Source organism: Dendrobates tinctorius, unplaced genomic scaffold (assembly GCF_039654945.1).
Source record: "Dendrobates tinctorius isolate UK_male_01 unplaced genomic scaffold, ASM3965494v1 ptg000008l, whole genome shotgun sequence".
Classification (NCBI taxonomy): Eukaryota; Metazoa; Chordata; class Amphibia; order Anura; family Dendrobatidae; genus Dendrobates; species Dendrobates tinctorius.
Window position 1 is genome coordinate 13,846,955 of NW_027361676.1, and position 27,574 is coordinate 13,874,528.

Here is a 27,574-nt window from a genome sequence, read left to right on the forward strand (position 1 = left end):
TTCTTGCAGATTTTCTAAATCCAAGCTGTTTAAATTTGAATCCTTATTGGATGAAGCAGATCAGGTGATGTGTATTTGTCTATTGAGAGATAGTTTTTTAACCTGTGCAGAATTATTAGCCACGTTGTTTCCCTTAGGTAAAATAAGCCAAAAAAGCTATTTATTTGACTCTGAGGCCGTGTACTCACGATCCGGAACTGTCAGCACTCTGGATGCAGTGCCTGTTTGCTGCATCCAAAGCGCTGTCGTCTATTGAACGCAGGTGACTCTACATGTGTTCACTGAACCGTGCTGATTTACCGCGTCCAATACATTCTATTGATGTCATTTCTGTTGTGGAGATTAGCATCTCCACAAGAGAAATTGGCATGCTGCGGTCTGGAAAGACACGCCGCATGTCCTTCTTCACAGATGAGCCGTGGGCATCTTTGGACGTATAGTGGACATGGGATTTCTTGAAATCCCATCCATTATGCTGTAACATCTGGCCGATTCGGGTTTGATGCTGAATAAGTACGCAGTGTCAAACCCACAGCAACTTCGAATCGTGGGCACATATCCTGAAAAGTAAAAAATAGTGTAATGTTTTACAGAGCAATGCAGCACTCTTGAAATTACTAAGATATTGGGGCATGATCACAGAGCCATCAAAAGTTTTGTTGCAAATAGTCTATAGAGTCACAAAAAACATGTTGAGAAAAAAGATGCACATTATCAGTCAAACATTTGAGAAGAATCAAACATGAATCGACCAGGAATACATTATCCTCCAGTGTTGTTGTAATAACCTGCAGGTACGGAAGATGTCGCCACGTATCCGAGACAGATGAAGAGTTTAAGGTTTATTTTACAAGGATTTTTCTCTCCATGCAGGGAGGAGCAGTAGGGGGTTAAATGTGACAGCGCAAAACAGTAAAGCAGAACAATGGAGCTGAAGGAAACAGATAAACGGTTATGCGGCATTAAAATGGTTAATCTAGAATAATTATCACTTATCAGTCTGGGGATAGCTTGATTGAAGGGTCTACTTCTCCCACGTAGGCACCGACAAAAGCGGCGCTTGTAGTCTCTACAGTCTCTGCTCAAGTTGAAGTTAGGACCTCCAGGGGTCAAAACAGGAAGCTAGGAGATGATGAGGAACCTGGGTCTCCTGGCTCTGAGTCTCAGTGCAATACCCCGCCCGTCTCACCGCAGGAGCGATGCTGCGCACGCTGTTAAGTCTCTTCACCACAATCAGGGGCTCTGGCTCGTCACTGCGGTCTCCGGGACTGCGCGCTCGCATCACTGTCTCAATACTGTCAGGGGGAAGTCTCCTCTGGTCACGGAGGCTAACGTATCCACGTACTCACATACGACACTCACAACGCCTTGTCCTTCAGTCTCACTCCTCAGATCGGGAATTCTCTCTGGGTGCGTGGTGTAGCAGCCTGCTCTATGTCCTGCGCGCGCTTCTTTCCCGCCCTGACACTGCACAGTTTCCTGTCCGTCCTCTCTTCTTCCCGTTCACTGCCCCCACCCACAGTCACATGGTACGGTCGATCCAGGTCGGAAAGTCTTCCCCCCGGCAACCCTGCTTTCTGACTAGGTGGTTCCGTACATGGAGCAGGAGAGGTAACCCCTTTTGTGCTCTCCTTCCTCTTCACCCCCTTACATTCACCCACTCTTTTCGCTTGCCATTCCACAGGCGAGATTTTCTGTAGTTCCCGTTGACAGTGTTCCAATCCCTGAACAATTTGTTGCAAAATGAATTAGTTCTGGTTATAGCGAACGGGGGGGTACACCAGCAGTTAAACACTCAGAGCGTCGCAAATCAGAAGGAGCGGTCGTGTCAGCTGTTACGGGAGGAACGGTGACCTGAGTCTCTCCCGCTGGGTTGGCAGTTACAGGCACTAGCCTCCCTTCCGTGTCCCCTGGGGGAAATTGAGTGTTCCTCATCTTCAAAATCAACATCAGTCAATGGAGCTGCCTGTGGGGCAGCAGGTGCTTCTTGTTCTCAGTCAGGATCCTGAGACAAACATGGTCGTAACATATTTCGGTGCAGCATACGAGTGAGGGCACCCTCTCTTGTTTCTGATTGGATCTCATAGACGGGGCCTTTGGCATTGACTTGACGTTTCACCCTGTATGGGTCCTTCTCCCAACGGTACTCCAATTTATTATGAGGGCGCTTTTATCTCACTAAAATTTAGTCTCCAGCCCGTAGGGCTGTCCCCCGTAGGAGTGACTTGAGGATGTTCCAGCTCCTGTAGTCTGGTCCGTACCAGTCGATGGACAGTCTGTAGCCGATGACGGTGTTCTCGAACCCAGGAGTACACTCTCGTCTGTGGGTAGTCCTCCACGGGCTCTAACTCCAATTCTGTCATCTCTTTTCCGGGCCGTCCGAAAAGCAGAGAGTAGAGTGTGAAGCTGATGGTGGTATGCTTATGATTATTATACACCCATACCAATTCAGGGACGTATTCAAGCCATCATGCCTTCTTCTCCTCCTCCAGGGTTCGTAGCATTTGGATCAGGGTGCAGTTAAATCTCTCACAAGCTCCGCTCCCCGTGGATGATAAGGTGTTGTCCGTGATTTCCCGATCTTATACAACTGGTGCAACTCCTCCATTACTCTTCCAAGGAAACAGGCTCCCTGATCGGAGTGGATACGCTTAGGACACCCATACACCTGGATGAAGTACTTGCAGATGGCATGAGCAGCGGACTCAGCAATCTGATCTCGTGTTGGAGTGACGAAGGCAAACTTCGTGACGTGATCCACCATCACCAAGCAGTGTTCGTAGCCCTGATGAGCTGGCCCGATCGTCAGATAATCTATCGCCAGCCGGTCTAATGGGCCAGACGACTTCACCGTCTGTGTGGGAGCCCGATGTTCAGGAGGTTTGGCCAGTTCGCAGCTCTGGCATTGCTGACAGACTTTCTCCACCACACTTCTCAGATTTCGATGGTAAAACAGGCGCTGCAGCCATTGGAAGGTCTTTTCAGGGACAAAGTGGGCTCCTTTCTCATGAGCCTCTGTAGCCACCTGGAACACAAAGGATGAGGGAATCACTGTCAGGTGACACTGAGTTCTGACTGCAGAAACATCTTCCGAAAAAGGATGCCGTCCCGCAGCTGAAGCCTTTCCCATTGCCGTAACATTCGCAGTACTCCTCTCATGATGGCTGGGCATCTGTTTAGACGCAACCCACCGCCTCAACCGGGCTATTTCCTGATCCTCCTGCTGCACCTGGACCCACTCTTCGTGGGGTTGTTCCATTAAACTTGCACGAGTCTCCTCCTGTTCTGTCTCCCACGTAGCTGCCACCGTCCTGGCAGTTCCTCCAATTTCCGGGACTTCCACAATCTCCAGCTCTTCATCCCGATTAGGCGCTGGCCTGCGATAATTTACTCGGGAAAGGGCATCAGCATGGGTATTCTCTGCTCCTCTTTTATAGGTGATCTTGTACCGAAATTTCGCCATCTGAGCTACCCAGCGTTGTTCTAGCACCCTGAGCTTCGCTTTCTCCAGATGAGCTAACGGATTTTTATCCGTGTGCACCTGAACTTCAGAGCCAGCCAGGTACTCCGCAAATTTCTCCCTCATTGCCCACACTAACGCAAACAACTCCAGCTTGAAGTAACTGTAGTTATCTGGGTTCTTCTCGTAGTCATGCAAAGACCGACTAGCGTTCGCTATGACGCCTTCTTTCCCGTCCTGTGTCTGCGACAGTACTGCTCCAAGCCCCTGCAGACTCTCATCGGTGTGCAAGATGAACAGTTGAGTGAAGTCAGCGTAGGCTAGCACACGGGCCTCTGTCAAAGCTTTCTTCAAGGCTAGGAACGCTTCTTCCTGGCTGTCTCCCCACTGTACGTTCTTGTTTTTAGCACAGGAGGCCACCCCTTTCAGTAGCTCGAGAAGAGGATTTGGGATGCGTGTAAAGTCTTTTACGAAGTGTCAGAAGTATCCTGTGAGTCCCAGGAATGCGCACACATCCTTCACGGTTTTTGGGGTAGGCCACTCCTGTACCACGGCAATCTTTTCTCGAGAAGGCCTCACTCCTTCGGTTGAAACAGTGAGTTCCAAATACTCGATCTGAGTATGGAAGAGATGACACTTTTGAGGCTTTACTTTCAGCCCATGCTTTTGTAGCCGACTCAGGACCTGCTCCAGGCTCCGTAGATGTTCTTCGAATGTGAGGGCAAAGATAATGATGTCATCCAGATAGATCAGGGTAGCTTCAAAGTTCAAATCCCCTAAATATCTTTCCATGAGACATTGAAACGTTCCTGGGGCATTGGCCAGACCGAATGGCATGCGGTCGAACTCATATATTCCCATCGGAAGAATGAAAGCTGTCTTGGCTCGGTCTTGCTCGGACATTGGAACCTGCCAATAACCGCTGGCCAGGTCTAGTGTAGAAAGTAAAAAAAGGGAAGAAGCCAGCTCTGCTTGTGGTCAGAACGCAATACATAAAGTGCATATGCACATATTGATTTCTAACTGTATTTCAAATTGAGACTTTTAGCAAAAAATTGATCAATTATTTGAGCCACCCCGCCACACCAAGGCATTCTCATATGGGGCAGTCCTACTCTACGTTTTTTATATTCACTGTGCCATACGGCCTCCTAAATGTATTAAAATCAACACCATATTAAATGCAAACTGTGTTTCTGAATCACTCCCATGGAGCCAGAAAAGGTGAGCGCAGATAAAGGTTGAAAGGTCTGGACACAGACATTTCAGGTTTAACCTCAACACTGCCTGACTACCACCACAGATGAAGGGTGATACAGGCCCAGACACAGGTGCACAATCAAACAGAGCCAGGGGCAGGGCTGCTGTGTGCATACACAGCAGCCTAGATCAATCACAATGAACACAGAAAGAACGGCGAACATAACCCAGCGCGCACGACAACAGTGGTGGTCAGCCACAAACCAATATCAAATAAAAAGTGTAGAAAAGTATCTGGCATTTCCTAACGTGGACAGGGACTCCTCTATTCTCGGCAACCAATACGAATCCTGCACGGTACAGGTGTTGAGCCGACGGTAGTCCACACAGAAGCGTAAAGACCCGTTCTTCTTCCGCACCAGGACAATGGGGTCAGCCCACGGACTCTGGCTCTCATGTATTACCCCCTTCTTCAACATTTGTGACAGCATCTCCTTCACCTCCTAGTGTGGGGTATCTGACGGTATCGTTCTCTGATAGGCGCCGCATCCCCGGTGGGTATCTTGTGTGTTATTGCGGTGGTGCTCCCAAAATCGTCCTCATGTTTTGCACATACATCCTGGTATTTCCCTAGCAGGGACTCCACCCGGGGAACCTGTTGGGGGGTCAGTTCCGAGAGTTCTGCCCGCATGTGTTCCAGTAATCCGTCGCCCCTCCTTCAGCAATCGGGGGTTTGGGGGTCACTTCAGCACCGACAGTCACCATCCATGTATCTTCTGGCTTCACAGTCAGCTGTACTGCTTCAGATGGAACTAATTCATCAGGCATGCCTAGGATATGGGTCACATCACTCCAAGTGAGCAAGGTCACGTCATTCTCTCCCAAATTTACACAGCGCACAAGGACAGTTCCATTCCGCACCGTAGCCAGTGTCCGTGCAACTAATATTCCCATCGGTAGTTGATTGGCCTTGCTAGGTTCAACTTGTACTTCAACCCCCTCCAGAGGGATACCAGACAGGATGGGCAAGGGAAGCATGGTCTGTCCAGGGGGCAACACTCGGTTGACAGAGGCGGGCACGATTATTTTGCCGAGCGGCTTCCAATTACTGTATGTTTCCTGGGCCTGAGCTGTCCGTATCAGTTGCTGGAAGACCCTCCTTTGAGGGGTATGGATGCTCCATTGTCGCAGGAACTGGTCTAGGGACTCATTGATGAGAAGTCTCCCGAGATCTTTAAGCACATTCATGCCCATGGTTACGTATGGTCTTTGACTGCTTCTCCATGCACCAGCACTACTCCTCTTCTCAGTACATCCATACCGCAGACCACTATGTTCATCCATACCACCCCTGCGACTGGGATGGGTAAGTGATTAGCCGCTGTGAGCTTAATCACCAGCCCCCATTCCGGCCGTATCGCCTCCATGAAGTGTTGGCGGAAATATCCTTCAGGCATGGTGGTGACCTGAGAGCCAGTGTCTACTAGGCAACGTACTGCTCGTCCATTCATCTCGCCCCAGACCAAGGGACACGTGGAAACGAGGCTGGTGGGACTTTCGATACTCCTTCTCAAATATTCAGGCTCCGGGCGGCGCCACCCATGCTCGGAGCCGTCTAGTTTAATGGCTGACGCTGGGAAGGTCGTTGGGTGCACCACCAAACAATATGGACAAGTTTTCCGCAGTTATAACATGTGGGTGGTCCTCTTCGCTGAGTGACATTAGTCTCACCGGGGACCTGGACTCTACGACAGGGGTTTTTTTGGATTCAGCCAATTCTTCACAGATCTGTTTAATCTCCTTCCTCAAGTCTTCGACCCATTGGGGGGCAGCGGCCGTGGTGGCGGCTACCTCCCCGCTCCGTACCTTCTCCACCGGCACTATCACCCCTTGCTCCTGCTCACACGTGCGCGCCTCACTCCTGACCTCAGAGAAAGTCATGCTTGGTTTTACCCGCATGCGCTCTCGCAGGGCCTGCTTCATCATCACGTCTCTCAAGCCCGTCACCAGCTGGTCTTGCAGCACGTCAATCGGCCCTACGCCTATGCCATCCTTCCGGACTATGGCAGAATGTAGTTCCTGCAGTGCATTCATAAACTGCATCACGGTCTCCCCCTCTCTTTGAACCCGGTGGAACAGTCACATGCGCAGCTCCCCTACATCAGTGGGGTCCCAATGTGTGTCTTCCAGTATAAGTCAAACTTTATCCAGGGTATCTCTCGCCTGGGGGTCTAAATGTGGTAGGGGGCCGGATTGGAGGGTGGTCCACTGCTTACCGCGACCAGACGATGCAAAGACGAGACGGAGGCAGATTCCAATTGTGACAGGTCCGAGTTTATTGGCCGTCCTCCTGACGACCGTAGCCACACACCGCAGCACCTTTACAGCTCTCCGTATCCAGGCCCGGGTACCTTCACCTTTCCTTCAGTCGTGGTGACGTTCCTCGCGGATCTTTCGCTGGGGCTGTCCTAGACCAATCTACCGCCAGCGCTTCACCTGCCCGAGGTCGTCATCCAATCGGTACCCACGGGGCCTCGTCTGTCCTGCGGTACATCGTGTCAGGGCCACCCCCCTGACTGTCTTCTCCTGTCAGTCCATTGGTTGAGCTCTCCACTGTTGTCAGTCTTCTGTAGTGAGTCTCTCCACCTGAGCTCCTCCCAGAACTAACCTAACCTGGAACCCTGTCCTGTCCTATTTATCCCCTCTCTCACTGGGAATTTCCCTCCTGGGTTCCTATCTCCCTGCCCCCCATGACTAAGCAGTTTCTATAGCCGTAAGCTGATGTCAAGTCCTGAACTACACTCCCCCCTGCCATCTTGTGGTCAAATTTCGGTACTGCACTCCCTTTTCTGTCTTTCCCTGCTGTTACCTTTCTGTCATTGCCAATCTCCGTCTATAGTGCACAAACCGTCCCCTCCTACTTCCAGTCAAGTCTGTCCATCAAGTCTCCTTCCCCACACAAGCATAACAGAATCCCGTGCCTCACTCTCTAGGGCCATCACTGCTATCTCTGCCTACAGGTCGGCGTCATGGGATGCATCCACATCATCTCTCGGATGTGCTCCGTTCAACTCCACAACATAACATTGTTCCCAGAGAATTTTGGCAAATTATTTAACATGGCTCCCAGGGAGATGCTAGACCTGGGGCCTCCCCCAACTGCTTGGTCTGCCGCCTCCGCGTGGTTGTGCGACATCCTGCCGACTACGCCACTTGTAATAACCTGCAGGTACAGAGGATGTCGCCACGGATCCAAGACAGACCAAAAGTTAAAGGTTTATTTTACAAGGATTTTTCTCTCCACGCTGGGAGGAGCAGTAGGGGGTTAAATGTGACAGAGTAAAACCGTAAAGCAGAACAATGGAGCTGAAGGAAACAGATAAACGGTTATGCAGCGTTAAAACAGTTAAACTAGGATAATTATCACTTATCAGTCTGGGGAAAGCTTGATTGAAGGGTCTATTTCTCTCACGTAGGCACCGACAACAGCGGCGCTTGCAGTCTCTACAGTCTCTGCTCAAGTTGAAGTTAGGACCTCCAGGGGTTAAAGCAGGAAGCTGGGAACTGATGAGGAACCTGGGTCTCCCTGCTCTGAGTCTCTGTATGATACCTCGCCTGTCTCACCTCAGGAGTGATGCAGCGCACGCTGTTAAGCCTCTTCACCACAGTCAGGGGCTCCAGCTCATCACTACGGTCCCCAGGACTGCGCGCTCCCGTCACTGTCTCAATACTGTCAGGGGGAAAGTCTCCTCTGGTCACGGAGGCTAACGCATCCACGTACTCACATATGGCACTCACAATGCCTTGTCCTTCAGTCTCAGTCCTCAGACGGGGAACTCTCTCTCTCTGGGTGCGTGGTGTAGCAGCCTGCTCTCTGTCCTGCGCACACTCCTTTACTGCCCTGACACTGCACAGTTTCCTGCCCGTCCTTTCTTCTTCCCGGTCACTGCCCCCCACGGTCACATGGTACGGTCGGTCCAGGTCGGAAAGTCTTCTCCTCCTGGCAACCCTGCTGTCTGACTAGGTGGTTCCGAACATGGAGCAGGAGAGGTAACCTCTTTTGCGCTCTCCTTCCTCTTCACCCCTTACATTGTCAAATTCCAGCCCTACGGCCTCAAAAGTGCAAGGTGTTCAGTGCTGAGAGACATGGCTAAGGTAAGGAGGGCTAAAACCCGACCACCATGGAGCAAAGACACATAAGTTCCTACATCAAGACTGGGCCAAGATATACAGTTGTAGAACCAACATTGTGTATGGGATTTTACAGCAAAAAACAGAAATGTAGAAATTTTTGCAAATTTATTAAAAAAGAAAAACAAATATCACATGGTCATAAGTATTCAGACCTTTTGCTCAGTATTGAGTAGGAGCACCCTTTTGAGCTAGTACTGCCCTGAGTCTTCTTGGGAATGATACAAGTTTTTACACCTGGATTTCTACATTTCTGTTTTTTTTTCAATCAAGATGGGGTGCAGAGTGTACATTAATGAGAAAAAAATTAACTTTTTTGAATTTACCAAATGGCTGCAATGAAACAAAGAGTGAAAAATTTAAAGGGGTCTGAATACTTTCCGTACTGTAAAGCAGCGGTGTCCACGCTGTGCAGTTATGAGGCAGTGACCTAAGCAAGTTCATAAACAAAAAGGCTTTTAATGTCCAACAAAACTCACTCAGTGCACAGCACGCTGTATCTTCCGGATTGCAGCCGGGAAGCAACAAAACAGTCCGTGGCCAGTTGCCGTGAGCGTCCGCGCTGCCCGGGTATGCAAGGGGCGCCAGACCTTGGCTCAGCTTGGCCCTGTGTTGCCTCACACAGGGAGCTCTGCAGACCACTGCTCTGTCTCGGTGCAAGTCAGAACTGACACACCCAAAACCCTTTCTGCAGGGTTTTGTTTCCTCTCTCCAATCAGTGGCCATAGGCCACTTATAAGACCTGGGCTGGAGGAAACCTTCCTGCAGTCCGTTTCAAAAATAAAAGTCCATAATGGGCTTTCCAGAATAAACTCCTTGGTCCAAATAACCTGACCAGGCTCAAACTCACTTTTATTCTGCCCTGTGAGCCACAGGCACACTTGTTGTGATTGGGTCACCGAGGAGGAAAGCAAGACCAAGCTAAGCCACAGAAAACCAGAGAGGTTGGTAACTAAGCGGATTGCAGACCCCTGATCTTATCCACACAACTAGCAGTAGCCATGGAGCGTACCTACGATGATTCTAGATGCCTCGACACAGCCAGAGAACTAAATAAGCCTAAAGCAAGAAAGGGGAAATCTAAATTGCCCCAGAGCAGACCCCAAAGGAATAGATAGCCCCCAAACATATATTGTCGGTGAGACAAGATGAAAACACAAACGCAGGTAGGAAAATAGGCTGAGCAAACGATGGGGCCCAAACTAAGTAGACAGGACAGGAAAGGAAAGACACTGTCTGCAATCACGCAAAAAACCCTGCAAAAAATGCCCAACACGTCTGATAGAAAAAATACTGAAGTCACTAGATTTCGTCCACTATATCAGCACTCTGGTATATTCTGAAAACAGAGCAAAGAGAGGCCAATCTAATAAGGGACAAAAACAAACTGGGACAAACAGTAACATACGGATGGAAATGACCACACAAAACTGAAATAGACAAGACCAAATCAAATGTGAACAATAGCAAAAGCTTGAGCATGCAGGGACTGAGCAGGAAACTAAGATCTCAGGAGGCAGGAAAAAAACACCAGCAGGGATAGAGGGAGTCGGCTGTCTTAAATCCAGTCAGAAACTCCCAATGTCCAATCGTCCTCCTCATTATCAGGTGGCAGGCCTCTGTTAATTGGATCAGCTCCAATACCTCCTGTAACCACCAGAGGGAGCCCGGAAAGAGAACTCGCGACCCCTCTGTCAATACAACCATCTCCACTACCTTCACCAGCAACCAGAGGTAGGCCAGAAAGTGAATTCACAACACACTGCTGCGACAACAGGGCACTCCAGCGGATTTAATTCGCTTCTGAGCGCATTCTGGGGGACACATAGCGACCCTCACATATGACTCCGGTCGCTGCCTCACATACCCCCCCTCTGTTCAAGCTTGTGGGGTTGAACATTTGTCACCATACAGGGGGCCCGTGACAGGGCATCCGCATTTCCCTGTGTCTTCCTCGCCCTATGTTCCACTGAGAAACTGAAGTTTTATAGGGACAGGAACCATCTGGTGACTCGGGCATTCCTCTCTTTTGCGTTTCTCATCCAGACAAGGGGGGAATGGTCTGTTACCAAACGAAACTGACGCCCAAGCAAATAATATCATAGGGACTCCAAGGCCCATTTAATCGCCAAGCACTCCTTCTCCACTACGCTATAATTTTTCTCTGCCGGGGTCAGTTTCCTGCTCAAGTAGGTGACTGGATGCTCATCCCCATTCACCTCTTGTGACAGCACCACTCCTAGACCTACCTCCGAGGCATCGGTTTGTACAATGAAGGTCTTTTTGAAGTAGGGGCTGATGAGGACCAGCTGTCCACACAACGCCGACTTCAGGGACTCAAATGCTTTTTCCGCCTGGGGATTCCATCGGACCATCACTGTCCTTTTACCTTTTAAGAGGTCCATTAGGGGTGCTGATTCCCCCGCAAAATTGGGTATAAACCGGCAGTAGTAACCAATGATGCCAAGGAATGCCCTCACCTGCTTAGTACTTAAGGGCTTGGGCCAGTTTTGGATGGCCTCAAACTTGTTTACTTGGGGTTTGATCACCCGACGACCGATCACGTAACCCAAGTACCGAGCTTCTGTGAGCCCTATCGCACATTTCTTTGGGTTTGCTGTTAACCCCGCAACTCGGAGGGAGTCTAAAACTGCTTGTACCTGGGACAGGTGGGTCTCCCAAATGGTAATAAAGATGACTATGTCATCTAAATAGGCCGATGCGTATTTCCGATGAGGTTCTAATACTATGTCCATCAGCCTCTGGAATGTGGCCGGAGCTCCATGTAACCCAAAGGGTAAGACAACATAGTGAAACAGACCCTCTGGCATGATAAATGCGGTCTTCTCTAGCTGATTCTGTCAGGGGAACCTGCCAGTACCCTTTAGTGAGGTCGAGCATGGTGAAGTACTGGGCCTTTCCCAGTCTTTCAATTAGCTCGTCCACCCGAGGCATTGGGTAGAGGTCAAATTTTGACACCTTATTTAACTTCCTGAAGTCATTACAGAAGCGTAACGACCCGTCCAGTTTCGGTATTAGCACAATGGGGCTAGCCCACTCACTCCGGGACACTTCAATGACTTCCAACTGGAGCATTTGCTTCACCTCGGCTGCGATGGCTTGCCTTCGGGCTTCTGGTACTCAGTACGGTTTCATCCGCACCCTTACCTGGGGCTCAGTGATAATGTCATGTTGTATCACCAAGGTCCGACCTGGCAGCTCTGAGAATACATCCGTATTCCTCTGCACAAGGGCCCGAGCCTCCCGCCGCTGCTGCTTGGTGAGCGAGTCATTTTTTTTAGCCTGTCCCCCGGCTGTGTCCTTGGTCAGTGCCAGAGGACCCTCTGCTGGTACGACCGGAGTCACCTCCGTGACTAAACATTCCCGGTCCTTCCAGGCTTTAAGCAGGTTTACATGTTACAGCTGCTCGGGTGTCCTTTTTCTGAGTTGGTAAACTTTATAGTTCACTTCCCCCACTTTCCCCCGTATCTCATAAGGCCCTTGCCACTTGGCCATGAGTTTACTTTCTGGGGTGGGTACTAGTACCAACACCCGGTCCCCTTCTTTAAAGATCCTGACCATGGACCTTTTATTATACGTGCGGCTCTGAGCGGCCTGGGCATCCAACAGATGCTCCTTTACTATGGGCCGCACGATGGCAATCTGATCCTGCATTTTTGCCACATACTCGATGACACCACTCTTATGGGGAGTGGGCTCCTGTTCCCACATCTCTTTGGCTACATCCAGCAGTCCCCTTGGGTGCCTGCCATACAGTAGCTCAAATGGGAAGAACCCCGTGGACGCCTGCAGTACCTTGCGGATGGCGAACATGAGATAGGGCAGTAACACTGTTACACCCGGTCCCTGCCCTGGCTCTGGGCCTCGGTCTGCCGCTGCTCCCCGTTCAGGGCATTCACCTCGTGCCTTGCACGCTGTGCCTGTGCAGCAGCCGGCTCCGTGTGTGTCCCATCCTGCTTCTCAGCGTTCAGTTCTCTCCCCTTCCCCCACCTCCTGGCGTCCTGTCGGCAGGTCTTCAGCTAGAGCTATTAGGACACGCGCGCATGCCCCCTGGCTTCTTAAAGGGACAGCGTGCATTTTTCAAAATAAGCAATTATCCAATGGCAGCGCATTGGCTGCTCTTTCTGGCCTCTCCTCCATAGGGAGAGCGCCGGATCAACGAGTATCAATCATTGCCAACTCCGGTTCTGTTGCTAACCTGTCTGCGCTGCATAGCAGTCTCTGTGCATTTTCTTATGCTGTCTGTCTCCACAAAAATATCTGAATCCTGATAACCCTGGTTATATCTGCAAGCATCTGGGAAAAAGTCATCCCATTTCACCAACAGCCATCCGAGTCCGAGAACTGAGTCAAGGTTACCGGAGCCAGCTACACACCATCTACCCGGATCCAGGACCCATCTCATTACGAACTCTGCTGTCATTTCTGCTATCCCTTTTGGTCCCGCTGGGACAGCTGCCACGTGTCCGGGGTCTAACTGGAGGTAGCACCTGTGTCCTCCGGGTATTCCTTTCTGGTCCAGTCTGAGGGTCTTTACTACGGGTACCCGGGGCTCACTAGTTACGCCCCCTTCGAAACCCCCGGACCGTGGTCCCGAGGTTCCACTTTAAAAATAAAAAACGAATGTGAACTTCACCATCTCTGCCTCCGCTTCCATTCGTTACAAACATGTCCCAATCCCTTCCTTCCTTGGCGACCACCTTTTTTAGCATGGCTTTGAGGGTCTTATTAAACTTCTCCACCAACCCATCGGTTTGTGGATGATACACCGATGTACGTAGCTGTTTAATTTGGAGCAACTTGCACAGCTCCTTGGTCACCTTAGACATAAAAGGGGTTCCCTCATCTGTCTAGATCTCCTTGGGTAGCCTAAGGCGACAAAACATGGCAAACAGATCGCTAGCTATTAATTTAGCCGAGGTGTGGCAGAGCGGTATCGCCTCTGGATACCGGGTGGCTTAGTCTACGACTACCAATATGTGTTGGTGACCCCGGCCGGATTTTACTACTGGCCCTACCAGATCCATCGCAATCTGCTCAAAAGGTACCTCTATACTGGGCAGAGGCACCAATGGGCTCCGGTAGTTCGTGGTTGGTGAGGTCAGTTGGCACTCCGGACACCGCTCACAATACCTTTGTACCTCACCATAGACACCTGGCCAGAAGAACCACTGCAGTATGCGCTCCTGAGTCTTTTTGGCTCCCAAATGCCCTCCTAGCATGTGAGTGTGAGCCATGTTGAGCACCACCCGGTGGTAGGGCTGGGGCACTACCAGCTGTTCTACCACCTCACCCCTGATTTTCTCCACCCTGTACAGTAGCTCCTGGTTGATTACCATCCATGGGAACTCCATCTCCGCACCCGGTGGCTGAGCCACCCCATTTATCTCAATTACTCTTTCCCGTGCCCGTGCCAAAGTGGGATCCTGGAGCTGAGCTGTCCCAAACTTACCAGAGGACAACTCTAGTTCAGGGATCGGTGGGGAAACCTACCAGGGAAACATCATGTCCCTAGGTTGGAGACCCCTACGGCAGGTATCCCAGACTCGGCATCTTTAGGTTCAGCGCATGGAATACCATTGTCCCTGAGAGGGTTAACTCTGGTCTCCCAAAGGGACCAGAACAGGAGCAAGTCTCTTCCCAATATAGTTCCATATGGAAGAGTCTTTACTACTCCCACCACATGTTTTACTTCCCCACACGGGGTGGAGAACGTGACCTCCGCGGTCAGGTACTCTCGGTGGTCCTCATGTATGCACACCACCCCCACCTTATGCCCATCAGGACTGTCCCCAGCAACCAGGGACCTATGCACCATAGTTACCAAACTCCCCGAGTCCAAGAGAGCGTCCGTCTGGTACCCATTAACGAGCACCTGGCACAGATGACGTTCAGTACCAGCAGGCAGTGCAGACTGGCTGGGCATACATAGATACCCGGCGGGTATACCCGCAATCCATGGGTTCGGTTGTTAGGGGGCAGTTAGCAACCACATGTCCAGGCTCTTGGCATCGCCAACACTTAAGAACTGGGCATGAGGGAACCTTGGGGCCACGTAAGGGGACACGGGGCGGTTGACACACTCCTTCCATGATATCCCCTCAGTTTGGGCACGATCCGTATTGCCCTTGGTGGAGGGTTGTGGACATTTCCCAGGCTCCTGAGCTGATGGGGCCTTATGCGACAGCCGAGGTGGGGCAGTGTCCCGTATAAAGTCTTGTGTGGCTGTATACCTCTCAACCAGTCCTACCACCTGGTCCAGAGTGCCCGGGTCCCCTTGCCCCACCCAATGCTGTATGGCGGCTGGCAGGGCCCTCACCAGCCGGTCGACCACCACCCTCTCTACCATCTGGATCGGGGATAAAGTCTCAGGCTGTAGCCATTTTTTTACCCATTGCAGTAAGTCATAAGCTTGAGACCGAGCCGGGAAAGTCTCAAAAAAGGACCACTGGAAGACCCGTTGGGCCCGCACATATGTATTAACCCCCAGTCGAGCAAGGATCTCACCTTTCAGCTTCCCACAGTTCAGAGTATCGTCCCGACTGAGGTCCAGGTAGGCTGTTTATGCATCTCCCGTCAAGAAGTTGGAGACCACCTCAGCCCACTGAGCCACCGGCAAGTTCGCCCGCTCCGCAGTGCGTTCAAAAATGGTGAGAAAAACCTCCATGTCGTCCTCAGGTGCCATTTTCCTCAGTGCTGAACGGACCTTGTACCGGGCTTCCGATCGGTATGTGGTAGCTGGGGATCCTGCCTCTTGCAGAGCCGCAATCTGCTGCAGAATTAAATTGTTGGTTTGCTGCTGTTCCTCTTGCAGCATTTGCGAGGCGGCCAACTGTCTCAGTATTTCCTCCATCTAATCAGTCGACTTAAGCTGCAGCTTTGCAGGCCTAATATATGACATACCGCATGCTTTGGGTATGCCTCAATTCACACTGCCCGCATTCTCCAACCATATGTAAAGCAGTGGTTTCCACGCTGTGCAGTTATGAGGCAGTGACCTAAGCAAGTTCAAAAACAAAAAGGTTTTTAATGTCCAACAAAACTCACTCAGTGCACAGCATGCTGTATCTTCCGGATCGCAGCCGGGAAGCAACAAAACAGTCCGTGGCCAGTTGCCGTGAGCGACCGCGCTGCCCTTGGCTCAGCTTCGCTTTGTGTTGCCTCACACAGGGAGCTCTGCAGACCACTGCTCTGTCTCTGTGCAAGTCAGAACTGACACACCCAAAACCTTTTCTGCAGGGTTTTTTTTCCTCTCTCCAATCTGTGGCCATAGGCCACTTATAAGACCTGGGCTGGAGGAAACGGACCGGATCCCACTACCTTCCTGCAGTCCGTTTCAAAAATAAAAGCCCATACCAGGTTTTCCTGAATAAACTCCTTGGTCCAAATAACTTGACCAGGCTCAAACTCACTTTTATTCTGCCCTGTGAGCCACAGGCACACTGCTGGGACGACAGGGCACTCCAGCGGATCTAATACGCTTCTGAGCGCATTCTGGGGGACACATAGCGACCCTCACATATGACTTCAGTCGCTGCTTCACAGTACCCACTGTATATTGTAAAAATCACGGTCTCCTTTGAAGTCCGACCACAGGCTACAAGCTTATAGGTCTTCAACAGACGCCCGACTGTCATTGCAGCCATTTGGTAAATTCAAAAAAGTTCATTTTTTTTCTCATTAATGTACAAATACCAAACACTTAAAAACATGAAAAATAACAGGGAATTCATTGATAAAATAAATCATCATGCTATTTCAAACCTACCCACCAGAGAAATTCCTCCAACCAATGGACTATTGTAAATACAGGATTTGGATTTTGGATTTATCAAACATAAAATATGAGTACTAGTCATCATAGACGACCCATAACAACCCACATGCACAGAGATAAACTTCCTCCCGCTACTAATGTAGCTATACCCGACATTGCCATTTCAGTGTGTGGTTCCACTATTACTCCCCAGCAACATGCCCGCTGTCTTGGGGTCATACTTGACTCCGATCTTTCCTTTGTCCCCCACATACCATCACTGGCTCGCTCTTATTATCTGCACCTCAAAAACATTTCTAGAATCCGACCTTTTTTTTACTTTTGACGCTGCAAAAACTCTTACTGTTTCTCTTATTCATTCTCGTCTTGACTATTGTAACGCTCTTCTAATCGGTCTCCCTCTTACCAAACTCTCCCCCCTCCAATCTGTCTTGAATGCTGCAGCTAGTATCACAATCCTCGCCAATCGTTATACGATGCCTCTACCTTGTGCAAGTCATTACACTGGCTACCCATCCACTCCAGAATCCAGTACAAACTTATTACCCTCACCCACAAAGCTCTCCATGGCTCAGCACCACCCTACATCTCCTCCCTTGTTTCAGTATACCATCATACCCGCGCCCTCCGTTCTGCTGATGACCTGAGGTTAGCATCCTCAATAATCAGAACCTCCCACTCCCGTCTCCAAGACTATACATGTGCTGCACCAATTCTTTGGAATGCACTTCCCAGGTCAATACGATTAGTCCCCAATCCCCACAATTTTAAGCGTGCCTTGAAAATGCATTTATTCAGACTGGCCTACCGCCTCAACACATTAACCTAATCTATCCCTGTGTGGCACAGCCAAAAGTTTTACCATAACCAGGTTCCCCGCATCATGTTCCCACATGCTTTATGCATCCATTAGCCCTCTGTGTCTGTACTGTTACACACTTAACATTATAGCTGGTCCATACAATCAGGGCAACTGTTACCATCCACCTTTCGTGTCTCCCTTTTTCCTCATAGATTGTAAGCTTGCGAGCAGGGCCCTCATTCCTCTTGGTATCTGTTATGATCTATGTGATTATTTTTATGCTGTAATGTCTATCATCTGTACATGTCCCCTCTGAAATGTAAAGTGCTGCGGAATATGTCGGCGCTATAGAAATAAAATGTATTATTATTATAATGGCATACTGTCAGGGCTCTGCAGGCTTCCTTAAGAGTGGGTACTTCACAAGGAAGCCTGCAGAAGGTGGATGATAAGTGTGGAGTCCTTCCTGCTAAGCTCCACTTGACCACTTCTACCAGAGTTCTCCTTTGTGATCATACTTCTGGACAACATATGCATTGTTTGGTATAACTTTTTTCTTCCTTTCCTTACTCACCCACTCACAAGACTATATACTATATTTTTCACTTAATTTATTTCTCGTTTATATTTTAGCTGTATATATGGGTTCTTATGGGATATCTCTATTGACTACTAATGTCCATATTTTATGCTTGATATACTCAGTAACCATTTGGGGAGAAATTTCTCTTGTTTTATGTGGGTGGGTTTGACACAGCATGGAAGGTTTAACTTTTTATGGATTTCCCCTTTTTTCATGCTTTCTCGTGTTTTTCATTGTTTGGTATATTGGGGCATTTGGTATAAATAAAAGTATTTATTCACCCCATATATGCTCCCACTGTTTTTTGCTTTTTTTCTACATGTGTATTTCATGCATATATGAGCATGTGGTGGCCTAATCCTTCAACTTTGGTAATGCCCACTCCTCCATTTTTCTTGACACATTCATAGCCACAACGAATAGATTTTAATCTTATATTTTGTACTGAAACATCTAATGGTTATTGTGAAGGGAGCGGGAACAGGGTCAACTGTAACATTGCCTGTTAAACTTGGATCAGTTTTTTTTAGCAGTGTATAGAGCTGTTACCTATCTTTTGTGATCCTGCCTCTGCTGATAAGGAGCCTGCTGAAAACTCTTCCTAAAAGGACAGGCAGTATGAGGCTAAAATAGCCCCAGTGGTCAATGTTGAAATTGTGAGATTACCAATTTAGTTTTTAATAGATATCTTTTTAAATACATGTAACACAAAAACATGATTTAAAATAACAAGTAATTTTCAGATGATAGCTTCCCTTTAACTGTACATTGAATAAACAATCTGCAGCATAAACCTACCTGCAATATGGATATAATATCTGCAGATAGTCAGTTTATGTTGCGGATTCCCTTTGTAGATTCCACCTGTCACAATGCAAGAATGAGAGCCGTAGCGCATCTGCAACCGTTCCACAACAAAATCTGCTAGATATGGTGCGGATAGTGTCATTTTGGATTTTGCTGCAGATTAACCCTGTGTGGTTGTAACTAAAAAGTGACGATATATTGTAAAAAAAAAAAAGGGAAAAGCTTGAGATAATAGATCCTGATAGACTGATCAATATCAGTGTTGGAGGCTTTTGTCTATTTCGTTATTAATATCACATTTGTGTGAATGTGAACTAGTCATTTATATGCTGTCTCCAGTAAGAGGATACATTTATATTTTTAGCTTACAGGGTATGAGTCAGAATTATACTTCAATAAGTGATCATTTGCGAACACAATAAAGCAGAGTACCTTCTCACAGCATAGTAATCTGCTATCTAACAAAAGCAAAATTACCGGCCCCTATAGAGATAAGTGATATAAAAACATGACATAATGTATAAATGGGTATCTGCTGGAGCTGCAGAGATAAACCCTGCAATACCATAGTATTATACAGAAATGTGTATGAAGTGCTTACTGTTCTTCATGTCGTTCATCCATTTGTCAAGATCATCCATCTCAATCTCCATTACTGATGGAGTGTCCTCTTCAAAGATAGGACTGGAAAAGATGGAGAAAACAGCTGCTCATTAATAGTAAAAGATGAACTGAGAATTAGGAAGTCAGATCTTATCGGCTTGTATTCTCTAGGAATGGGAATATGATAGAGAGCCTCATGCACACATCTGTGTTTAAACACGTGTGTGAAAAAAATGGTACCAGTGTCATCAATGTTTTGCATCAGTGTTTGGTCCATGTGTGTCCTGAGGGTGTTAGATCTACGGTTAGACAATCAAATCAGGTGATGAATCGCCGTCTTTTTAGAGATGGTGTGATTTGAGTCCATATTAATTGGATTTAGTTTCCTCTAAAGAGGTTAATGACCCTTTCTAGGCAGCTCCATTTCAGCTGCTTCTGATTTGGTGATTACCATTTTCTATAAAAACTGGTCAGACCTTCTTGTCAATGCCAGTGAAAGATTTGTCTTCCTGTACTGTGTGCTAAAGCGAAGTGGTTGGAATAGAATTGCTGTAGTAGCGTTATGTGGTTTGCTGTAGAACGTGTGGGCTTATCTCCTGGTCCCTGATCCCATTTAGTTTATTCCTCCCTGTCGCTATCCTACTCCTTATTGTTGGTTAGTGCTTTTGTATGATAGAAATTTTCTGTTATCACTGTTTTGTCTTTCTGTCTTGTTTACCTTACATTTCTGTCCCATTCCTCATGTGGTGGGGGAGGGAACAGATCAAGGTCCCCGTTCCAGAGACAGTTTGAGGCCTCCCTTCCTTACCAAATACCGTCAGAGCATGTGTGTCCATTTTTACTGTCAGTGTCATCAGTGTTTTTCACGGATGGATATATTAAAAAATGATAAAGCTTCTTCTATACTATGCAATGTTAAACACGTACAGAACAAGGAAGACTCACAGATGCCATTCATGTGTGGTAACATTTTTCATGGACCTATAGATTTGTATTGACCCTTTACATCCATGATACTGGAAACATATGGACATAACTTTTTTGCACTGACTGTAAAAAAATCCCAGACATATAATCAGCACCATAGACTATAATAGGTACATATTATATCTATTAAAAAAAATGGATACAACGGTTTGTCAAAAAGGGACATGGTCTAACATATCGTACCCTGGCTCTGATTTAGGACTGGATTCTTTCACACCAGTCTTTATGTTGAGGCAGGGTAGAGTGCAAGGCGCCTGATTCACTAATGTGGCACAAACCACTTAATAAATCAGGTCAGGGTTGTCTGGCACCTCCATGTGTGCTTCCCAACAAATCTTACTCCAGTCAGGGACTGAACTAAGATATGTGATGTAGGGAACGTCACTGCTCGTCATGAACTTGACCTAAGGGGGGGGGGTCAATTTGCCCTGTCACACCCCAGATCCTTACACTTTTTAGGAGCTTGGCAAAAATGGCGTGAACACTGTCAATCAAGGCCAATGCTCATTGGAAGCATTCCCACAACAATATGATTGACAACCTGGTGTGTATGTGGCGCCCCTGAGGGTTCAGTTGCCACAGAGGTACAGCACCTCCTCCTGAGGTGTGGTACCCCACCATTCAGGTAAGGTGGAGACACCTGACCACACTCCAACACCTGCATCCCACACAACACAGTAGTGTAGCAAAGCACCCTTTGGTGGCTCCCTGCTTGGAAAACGAAGCATGCTGGGAGGTGGGTGGAGTTTAGTCTGCACTAAAAGAGCGGGAAGGGTTTAGGATTCAGGCAGTTTGTCACAGGAGTCTGACGAGGTCAGTCTGTGAGTGAAGGTCCCCTGAGTGGGATGGATTGAAGGAAGTGCTGCAGCCGACCTCAGTGACCTGGGTCCACTGGCACAGGAAAGGGACTTTGATAGAAAGCCTGACTCTCCATAAGAAGGAAAGGATTAGTACGGAACGTGAGGAGAAGAAGAGATTAGGGTTAGAGCAGAACCCTTCCCAAGTTCTAAGCGCAAGGCCGGGGTCCGGTCCCCGAGGTTGTATTGATACTAATGGTCCTGCAGCAGACACCGGAGGAATAGAAGTTGTCACCACTTTATTCCCACACCAGACTTGGGGGCACAACAGCAACGATAGTGAGCTGGAACTAGGTAGTAAGGAGTCCCCGAAGCAGGCTACAGCTGTCTGCCGTACAAGTAGAGTTCGTAGGAACATCTGACAGGAGGAACTCCAGTGTAACTCAGTACTGTGAGTACTTCACTAAAGGCGCTAAGAGGGAGACATTCAGAAAAGGCACATAAGTTGGCGGAGTGTTGGAAAGGAGTACTTCATCTTGCCTGGAAGTTGGCTGAGCTCCTGACCCGGAGGACACAGCACGGACGCGGGCTCTTGTGCCACAACCGACTGTGAGTAAAGCTTTGGAACTACATGCCCTGGAGTCCTCCACTTATTCCAGCGTCAACCTGCCCAGCACTGCTACCTCCCCTGCGCCCGACACTACACCATCTACGTGTCACTTCATCTCACTGCCCTGGGACTACAGCCCTGCCTGTGAAGGGCTATAACATCATTGCTGCACCACACCATCTGTCCCAGAGGATCTGTCTGCAGCGTCGGCTTAACATCTTCATTGCCCTACACCACAGGTGGCGTCACGACTCATTCATTCATAAACTCTAATCATCATAAGCACACTGAACTTTCCCCCCTTTTTACAATGGGCGCCCAGGGCCACGGGCCGGGTCCCAGCTGCCATGACAACTCCCATTGAAGCTCATTGGGCCCGGTACCGAGTACCCCACGGCCCTGGGAGGGCGACCCAACTTGGCGTCACGAACAGGATGACGAAGCCCGGTGCCACCAGATTCTGTGTGCCTAAGATTTATTGGACTTAAACATTGCTGAAAATGTGCAGAATAACCAAATTAATAGACTGTAAAATGGACTCTAAAAATGGCCGCCGGCGCGGAGAAGAAGGGCGTGACAGTATGGGTGGTCCTAAGAAAAGACCGCGAACTGTCCTGGGCCTCCCCTGCCTGAACTTCTATGCAACTGCAACATGGCCCACCCCCCCCGAGGTGTTCGTATACTGGCCTGGCATGGAGGAGTAGGAAGAAGACGCCGCCCTCAGAAGGAGGAGCGAGGGCCGGTGGCGGGAAAAGAGTCCAGACAGGAAGAAGAAGAGAGAGAGAACGCCATGATGGAAGAAGGAGAGAGGCCCAAAGAGCACAAGGAGGTTGAGCGACTTCCACAATGGACCGCCAGCAGCTGGAGGCCGAGATAGCCCAGCTGACACACCGTGTACGACTGAGGCAGGAGACGCTCTGGATATTGAACTGGCAGCACGCCTGGGAGGGGCCCACACCATCGGTACCTCCATGTCCGGTACCCTCACCATTGGTACCCGCTATCGCTGCTGTCATGCCGGTACCTTCACCCGTGGTACCTGCCGCCGCTGCACAAGACTTCTTGCCGGCAGCACCTGTGAAGCCTGCAGCCGCTGCTGTGCCATTGGCAGCGCCTGTCCCCACCTGCACGCTGCCATCACCGCAGAGCGCGGGCAGTCGGGAGGAGCTCTCAGAGGACCTGGGAGCCAGGGCGGAGGAAGCTGAGCCCCTACCTGGACCTGACACGGCTGCACAGGTCCCACCGGAGACCCCTGCGGACCCGGAGCCGCCATCTGCTCCACCGCCGCCTCCGACAGCCAAATGGACTATTCTGGTGGATGTTCCTGCCAATGATTGCCGTTCTAACCCTGCACCGGAGCCGGAGCAACGCCAGAAGGCCCCAGGTACGTCCACTGTCCCTACACCTGGGAAGGCCTCGGGGTATGTAACTGCTGCAGCGTCCGGACAGGTCGTGCTGGACCTTGTCTGGGACTGGGACTCTGAGCCCTTGGGGGGAAACACCTGAAGCCCCAGCGGTAGTACCCTTGTCCACGGTGGGTAAAAGCAAGATCCCGGGAAGAGGAGACGGAGTCATTTTGTCAGCAGACCCTACGCCAGCTGGAAGCCGAGCAGAGAGAGCGGGAACAGCGGAGGTTGGCTGTGCAGGGCCCTGATCTGGACCGGAAAGAAAAGGTCCATGCCGGTCACTACGGTCCCCGGACTCAGTCGGATGGGAACAGGTCCTCAATGTGAACCATGAGCGGGGGTTTGGTTTTATCGCGGAACCCAAGCGGATCAGTGACCTATTCTTCAGTAGGAGGGATGTGGAGTCACACTTCCGGAAGGGACATCCTGCAAGAGACTTGCAACCGGAGGAATACGTTACTTTTACCCGGCATGAGGGGTTGCGTGGCTGGTACGCCATGAACATACGCTGAATCCCCGAAGATTTTATTGCGGCCTACAAGAAAGAGAAGGCCTATGTCCCACCGGCAGGAATACCTCCCACTGTCATGATCACACCTGCCAAGGTCAGACAGACTACATCCACACTTGTTAGCCACCCTATGGTACAGGTAGTTGCACCCGCTGTACCTAAGGCAGCAATCCACCCAGCTGCCACCACCTCCTATGGGTGTGGAACCCACAATGTGAACCCACAAGCAGGAAGAGGATGCTCACAAGTTCTTCCCTGGAAGCAGCCCAAGTCTTCAACTTCCAGTACCCCAGGAGGGGACCACCAACACTAAAGATAACTAACTAACTTTGTTACCCAGGAGGGTATTTGCACCATTGTGCCTGTTTTTCTATTTTTCTATTTTTGTTATCATGCTGTTTCCCTGTTGATTGCAGTTTTGTTGCCCAGTTTTATTGGCAGCGTTTTTCTTACTGAACTGAGGAGATTATGGACACTGAATGATCCAGAACTTTAATGTATATAGTTGCACCTCCTTAGGTGCCTTCTCTTGGTTTTACGTAGCCCTTTTTGGAATAAGGACTACCTCACCTGGAGCATGGCTCCCACCAAAAGGACAATGCAAGAGATCCCGTCTGGGAGCGGTGTCCAGCACTTACAAGAATTATTGAAGTTTTGATGTGAAGTATTTTATAATGTGCCTTATGAAAGTATTATTAGTTAGAGAACAGCTTTATATAGAATCTAGTAATAGCAATGACTAGTAGGAATGTTTTAATAAAGAGATGAAGGATTTGAATTAAGATAAAGATTTGAAAAAATGCAGGTGACGAACCAGGCATCAGCGGTTGTCACTTAAGGTTAATAATAGGAAGTAGAAAATGTGAAAGAAGAGATGATGAAGAAATATGTTAATGATACTTGAAATAGCACTTTTGAATTAGGAACTGTAGTAAAATATAGATAGTTAGTTAAAATGTTTGTAACGTTCAAGACTCAGTGCCTCCCACATTGAGAAGTTTAGATAAGAACTGTTTATTTAGCATGACAAAATGTTGTATGTTCCTGTATTTGCCCATCTTTGCTTCTTTTACAGCCCGCGGATGTGCTGTGTTTAACGGGGTGTATGTGGCGCCCCTGAGGGTTCAGTCGCCACAGAGGTACTGCACCTCCTCCTGAGGTGTGGTACCCCACCATTCAGGTAAGGTGGAGACACCTGACCACACTCCAACACCTGCATCCCACACAACACAGTAGTGTAGCAAAACACCCTTTGGTGGCTCCCTGCTTGGAACACGAAGCGTGCTGGGAGGCGGGTGGAGTTTAGTCTGCACTAAATGAGCGGGAAGGGTTTAGGATTCAGGCAGTTTGTCAAAGGAGTCTGACGAGGTCAGTCTGTGAGTGAAGATCCCCTGAGTGGGATGGATTGAAGGAAGTGCTGCAGCCGACCTCAGTGACCTGGGTCCGCTGGCACAGGAAAGGGACTTTGATAGAAAGCTTGACTCTCCATAAGAAGGAAAGGATTAGTACGGAACGTGAGGAGAAGAAGAGAACTAAGGATTAGGGTTAGAGTAGAACCCTTCCCAAGTTCTAAGCGCAAGGCCGGGGTCCGGTCCCCGAGGTTGTATTGATACTAATGGTCCTGCAGCAGACACCGGAGGAATAGAAATTGTCACCACTTTATTCCCACACCAGATTTGGGGGCACAACAGCAACGATAGTGAGTTCAAGTCCTCTTATTCTCTGAAGAGGTAATTTGCATATTATTTTCCCAGAGGAGCATTGCACGGCGAATAAGCCTCCTTACCTTGACAAGCCAGAGCTGGCATGTCACTCTCCACAAGGATAAACCTTACCCCTTAGACCTCAGTCCAGAGCCTCTCACCTAGCCAAATCAGTTCTCACACTTTGCATTGACGAGGGGCAAAGTTTCCTGAATACCTTGAGTGCTCTCTCTTGGCCTTCTAGCATCGCCACTTCGGTGGCTTAAGCCGGTCACTGCTTTTGGGAGATAGCCAGGAGGATTCGGGGAGGAGATCCTTGGAGCTGTCGACGATGGGAGTCCAACTTCAGTTCTCTGGGACCGGTGATAGCCGGGTCAAAAATGGATTCAGGATTGACATCGCTGAAGATAAGAAGTTGCATTTTTCACTGGGATATTTGGTCAACATGGTGTTTTATGACATCCTGAAGATTCGGAAGTCTGATATAATATGCCTGCAGGAGTTTAGGAGGGAAGGCAGGTATGTACTGGTGCTATCTTCTATGGCGGCTTGCCAGAATTTGCTTACTGCCCTGAAAAATGGAGTTGCAAATCCTTTGCTGGAGGGTCTTACTTTTACTGTCCTGTACTCTAAGGGAGATATCCCACTTGTAGTTTTCATGCACAACCCTTTTGTTTCCCTGGAGGACATTGCTTTATTTTTGAAAAGACACTGCATTTATGTTCAGTACTCCCACAGTGTCCTGAATGGAGAAGGGCTCTGGACCGGGAAGTACAAATTTTTTGTGAGATTTGGGATGGATCCCCAAGGTCCAGGAGGCATCCATTACCCCCCTCTTAATTTTTCAATTGGGAAAAATAGTGGATTTTTTTTCTTTCCAGATGCCCTGATGTATTGCAGGAGGTGTAAAAATTTTGGGCATACGCAGGATAGTTGCAAGGAGATGCCAACTTGCAGGAATTGCAATGCTTCTGGCCATATGGCAAAAGTTTGCACAAATCCTGTTATGTGTAATGCTTGTGGTGAGGAGGGCCATAAGTATCGGGACTGTAAGGGCCCCGTCACACATAGCGATCTCGCTAGCGAGATCGCTGCTGAGTCACAAGTTTTGTGACACAACAGCAATCTCACCAGCGAGATTGCTGTGTGTGACAGCGATCAGCCCCCCTGCCGGTATTGCTGATCGCTGTAGGAAAGCCCTGGACTTTTCTTTGGTCGCTGGTCTCCCACTGGCCAGCACGCATCGCTGCATGTGACAGGCGGGAGACCAGCGATCAGCTGGTAACTAACGTACACAACGGGTATCCAAGGGACGAACGTTAGTTACCAGCGCGCTGATGCAGGGAGCTGGTAACTAACGTACACATCAGGTATCTAAGGGACGCATGTCTAAGGGATACCCGATGTGTACTTTAGTTACCAGCTCCCTGCATCAGCACGCTGCTTACTAACGAACACAGTGACGCCGCGCGCTCGGCGTTGCTGTGCTGATCACTGGTGAAGCTGTCTGTTTGACAGCTCACCAGCGATCATGTAGTGACTCACCAGTGATCCTGACACGTTGATATCGTTGTCGGGATCGCTGGTGAGTCGTTATGTGTGACGGGGCCTTAAGGCCAGGATCGGTCCTAGGTCTTACGCTGAGGTCTCAGGAGGGGCAGCTGCACCCCCTGCTGCTGTTGTTGACATTCCACAGGTTCTTATTGAGGAACCTGAAATCATGGATGCACATGAGGAGGCCCTGCCCCAAACGGAGTCTCCCAGCCCAGAGGTGGCAGTTTTGGAAGCTGCTGATTTTGAATGTGAGCTCCCTCATCAGACTGATGTCTGTGGGGGGGGGGGAGTTGGAGAGTACTCTTGGCAATACCCCCAGTGTATCTTGGTTTGCTACTGAGGAGGAGTTGGCCAGTTGTGGAGATCAAGGTGACTTCACTCTTGCGAGGTCCTCTGAGGAGCCTGGAACTTTCTGTAAGAAGCCCAGAACGGATTGGGCAGACCCCGGTGAAGTTGATTTAAGTCCGGTGAGTGAACGTAGTTACCCTCAGAATATCTTCTCTCCTGACCCCAATGCTTTTTTAGGCATTCCCGCAGACGTAAACAGTTTCAAGGAGTTGCA

At 49.2% G+C, this 27,574-nt stretch overlaps 1 protein-coding gene across 3 annotated transcripts in view; it reads right to left on the bottom strand.

Annotated features, from left to right (window-relative positions):
* Positions 1 to 27,574, bottom strand: part of TMEM154 (transmembrane protein 154) — a 99,686-nt gene that overhangs the window by 34,430 nt on the left and 37,682 nt on the right. For 2 of the 3 annotated variants that reach the window (XM_073576364.1, XM_073576368.1), the window contains exon 4: positions 19,443 to 19,525. The exons of the other annotated variant lie outside the window; for it this stretch is intronic. In XM_073576364.1, coding sequence (XP_073432465.1) covers positions 19,443 to 19,525 — 83 coding nt within the window. The remainder of the gene's footprint in view (positions 1 to 19,442; positions 19,526 to 27,574) is intronic. 3 annotated transcript variants of the gene reach the window in all.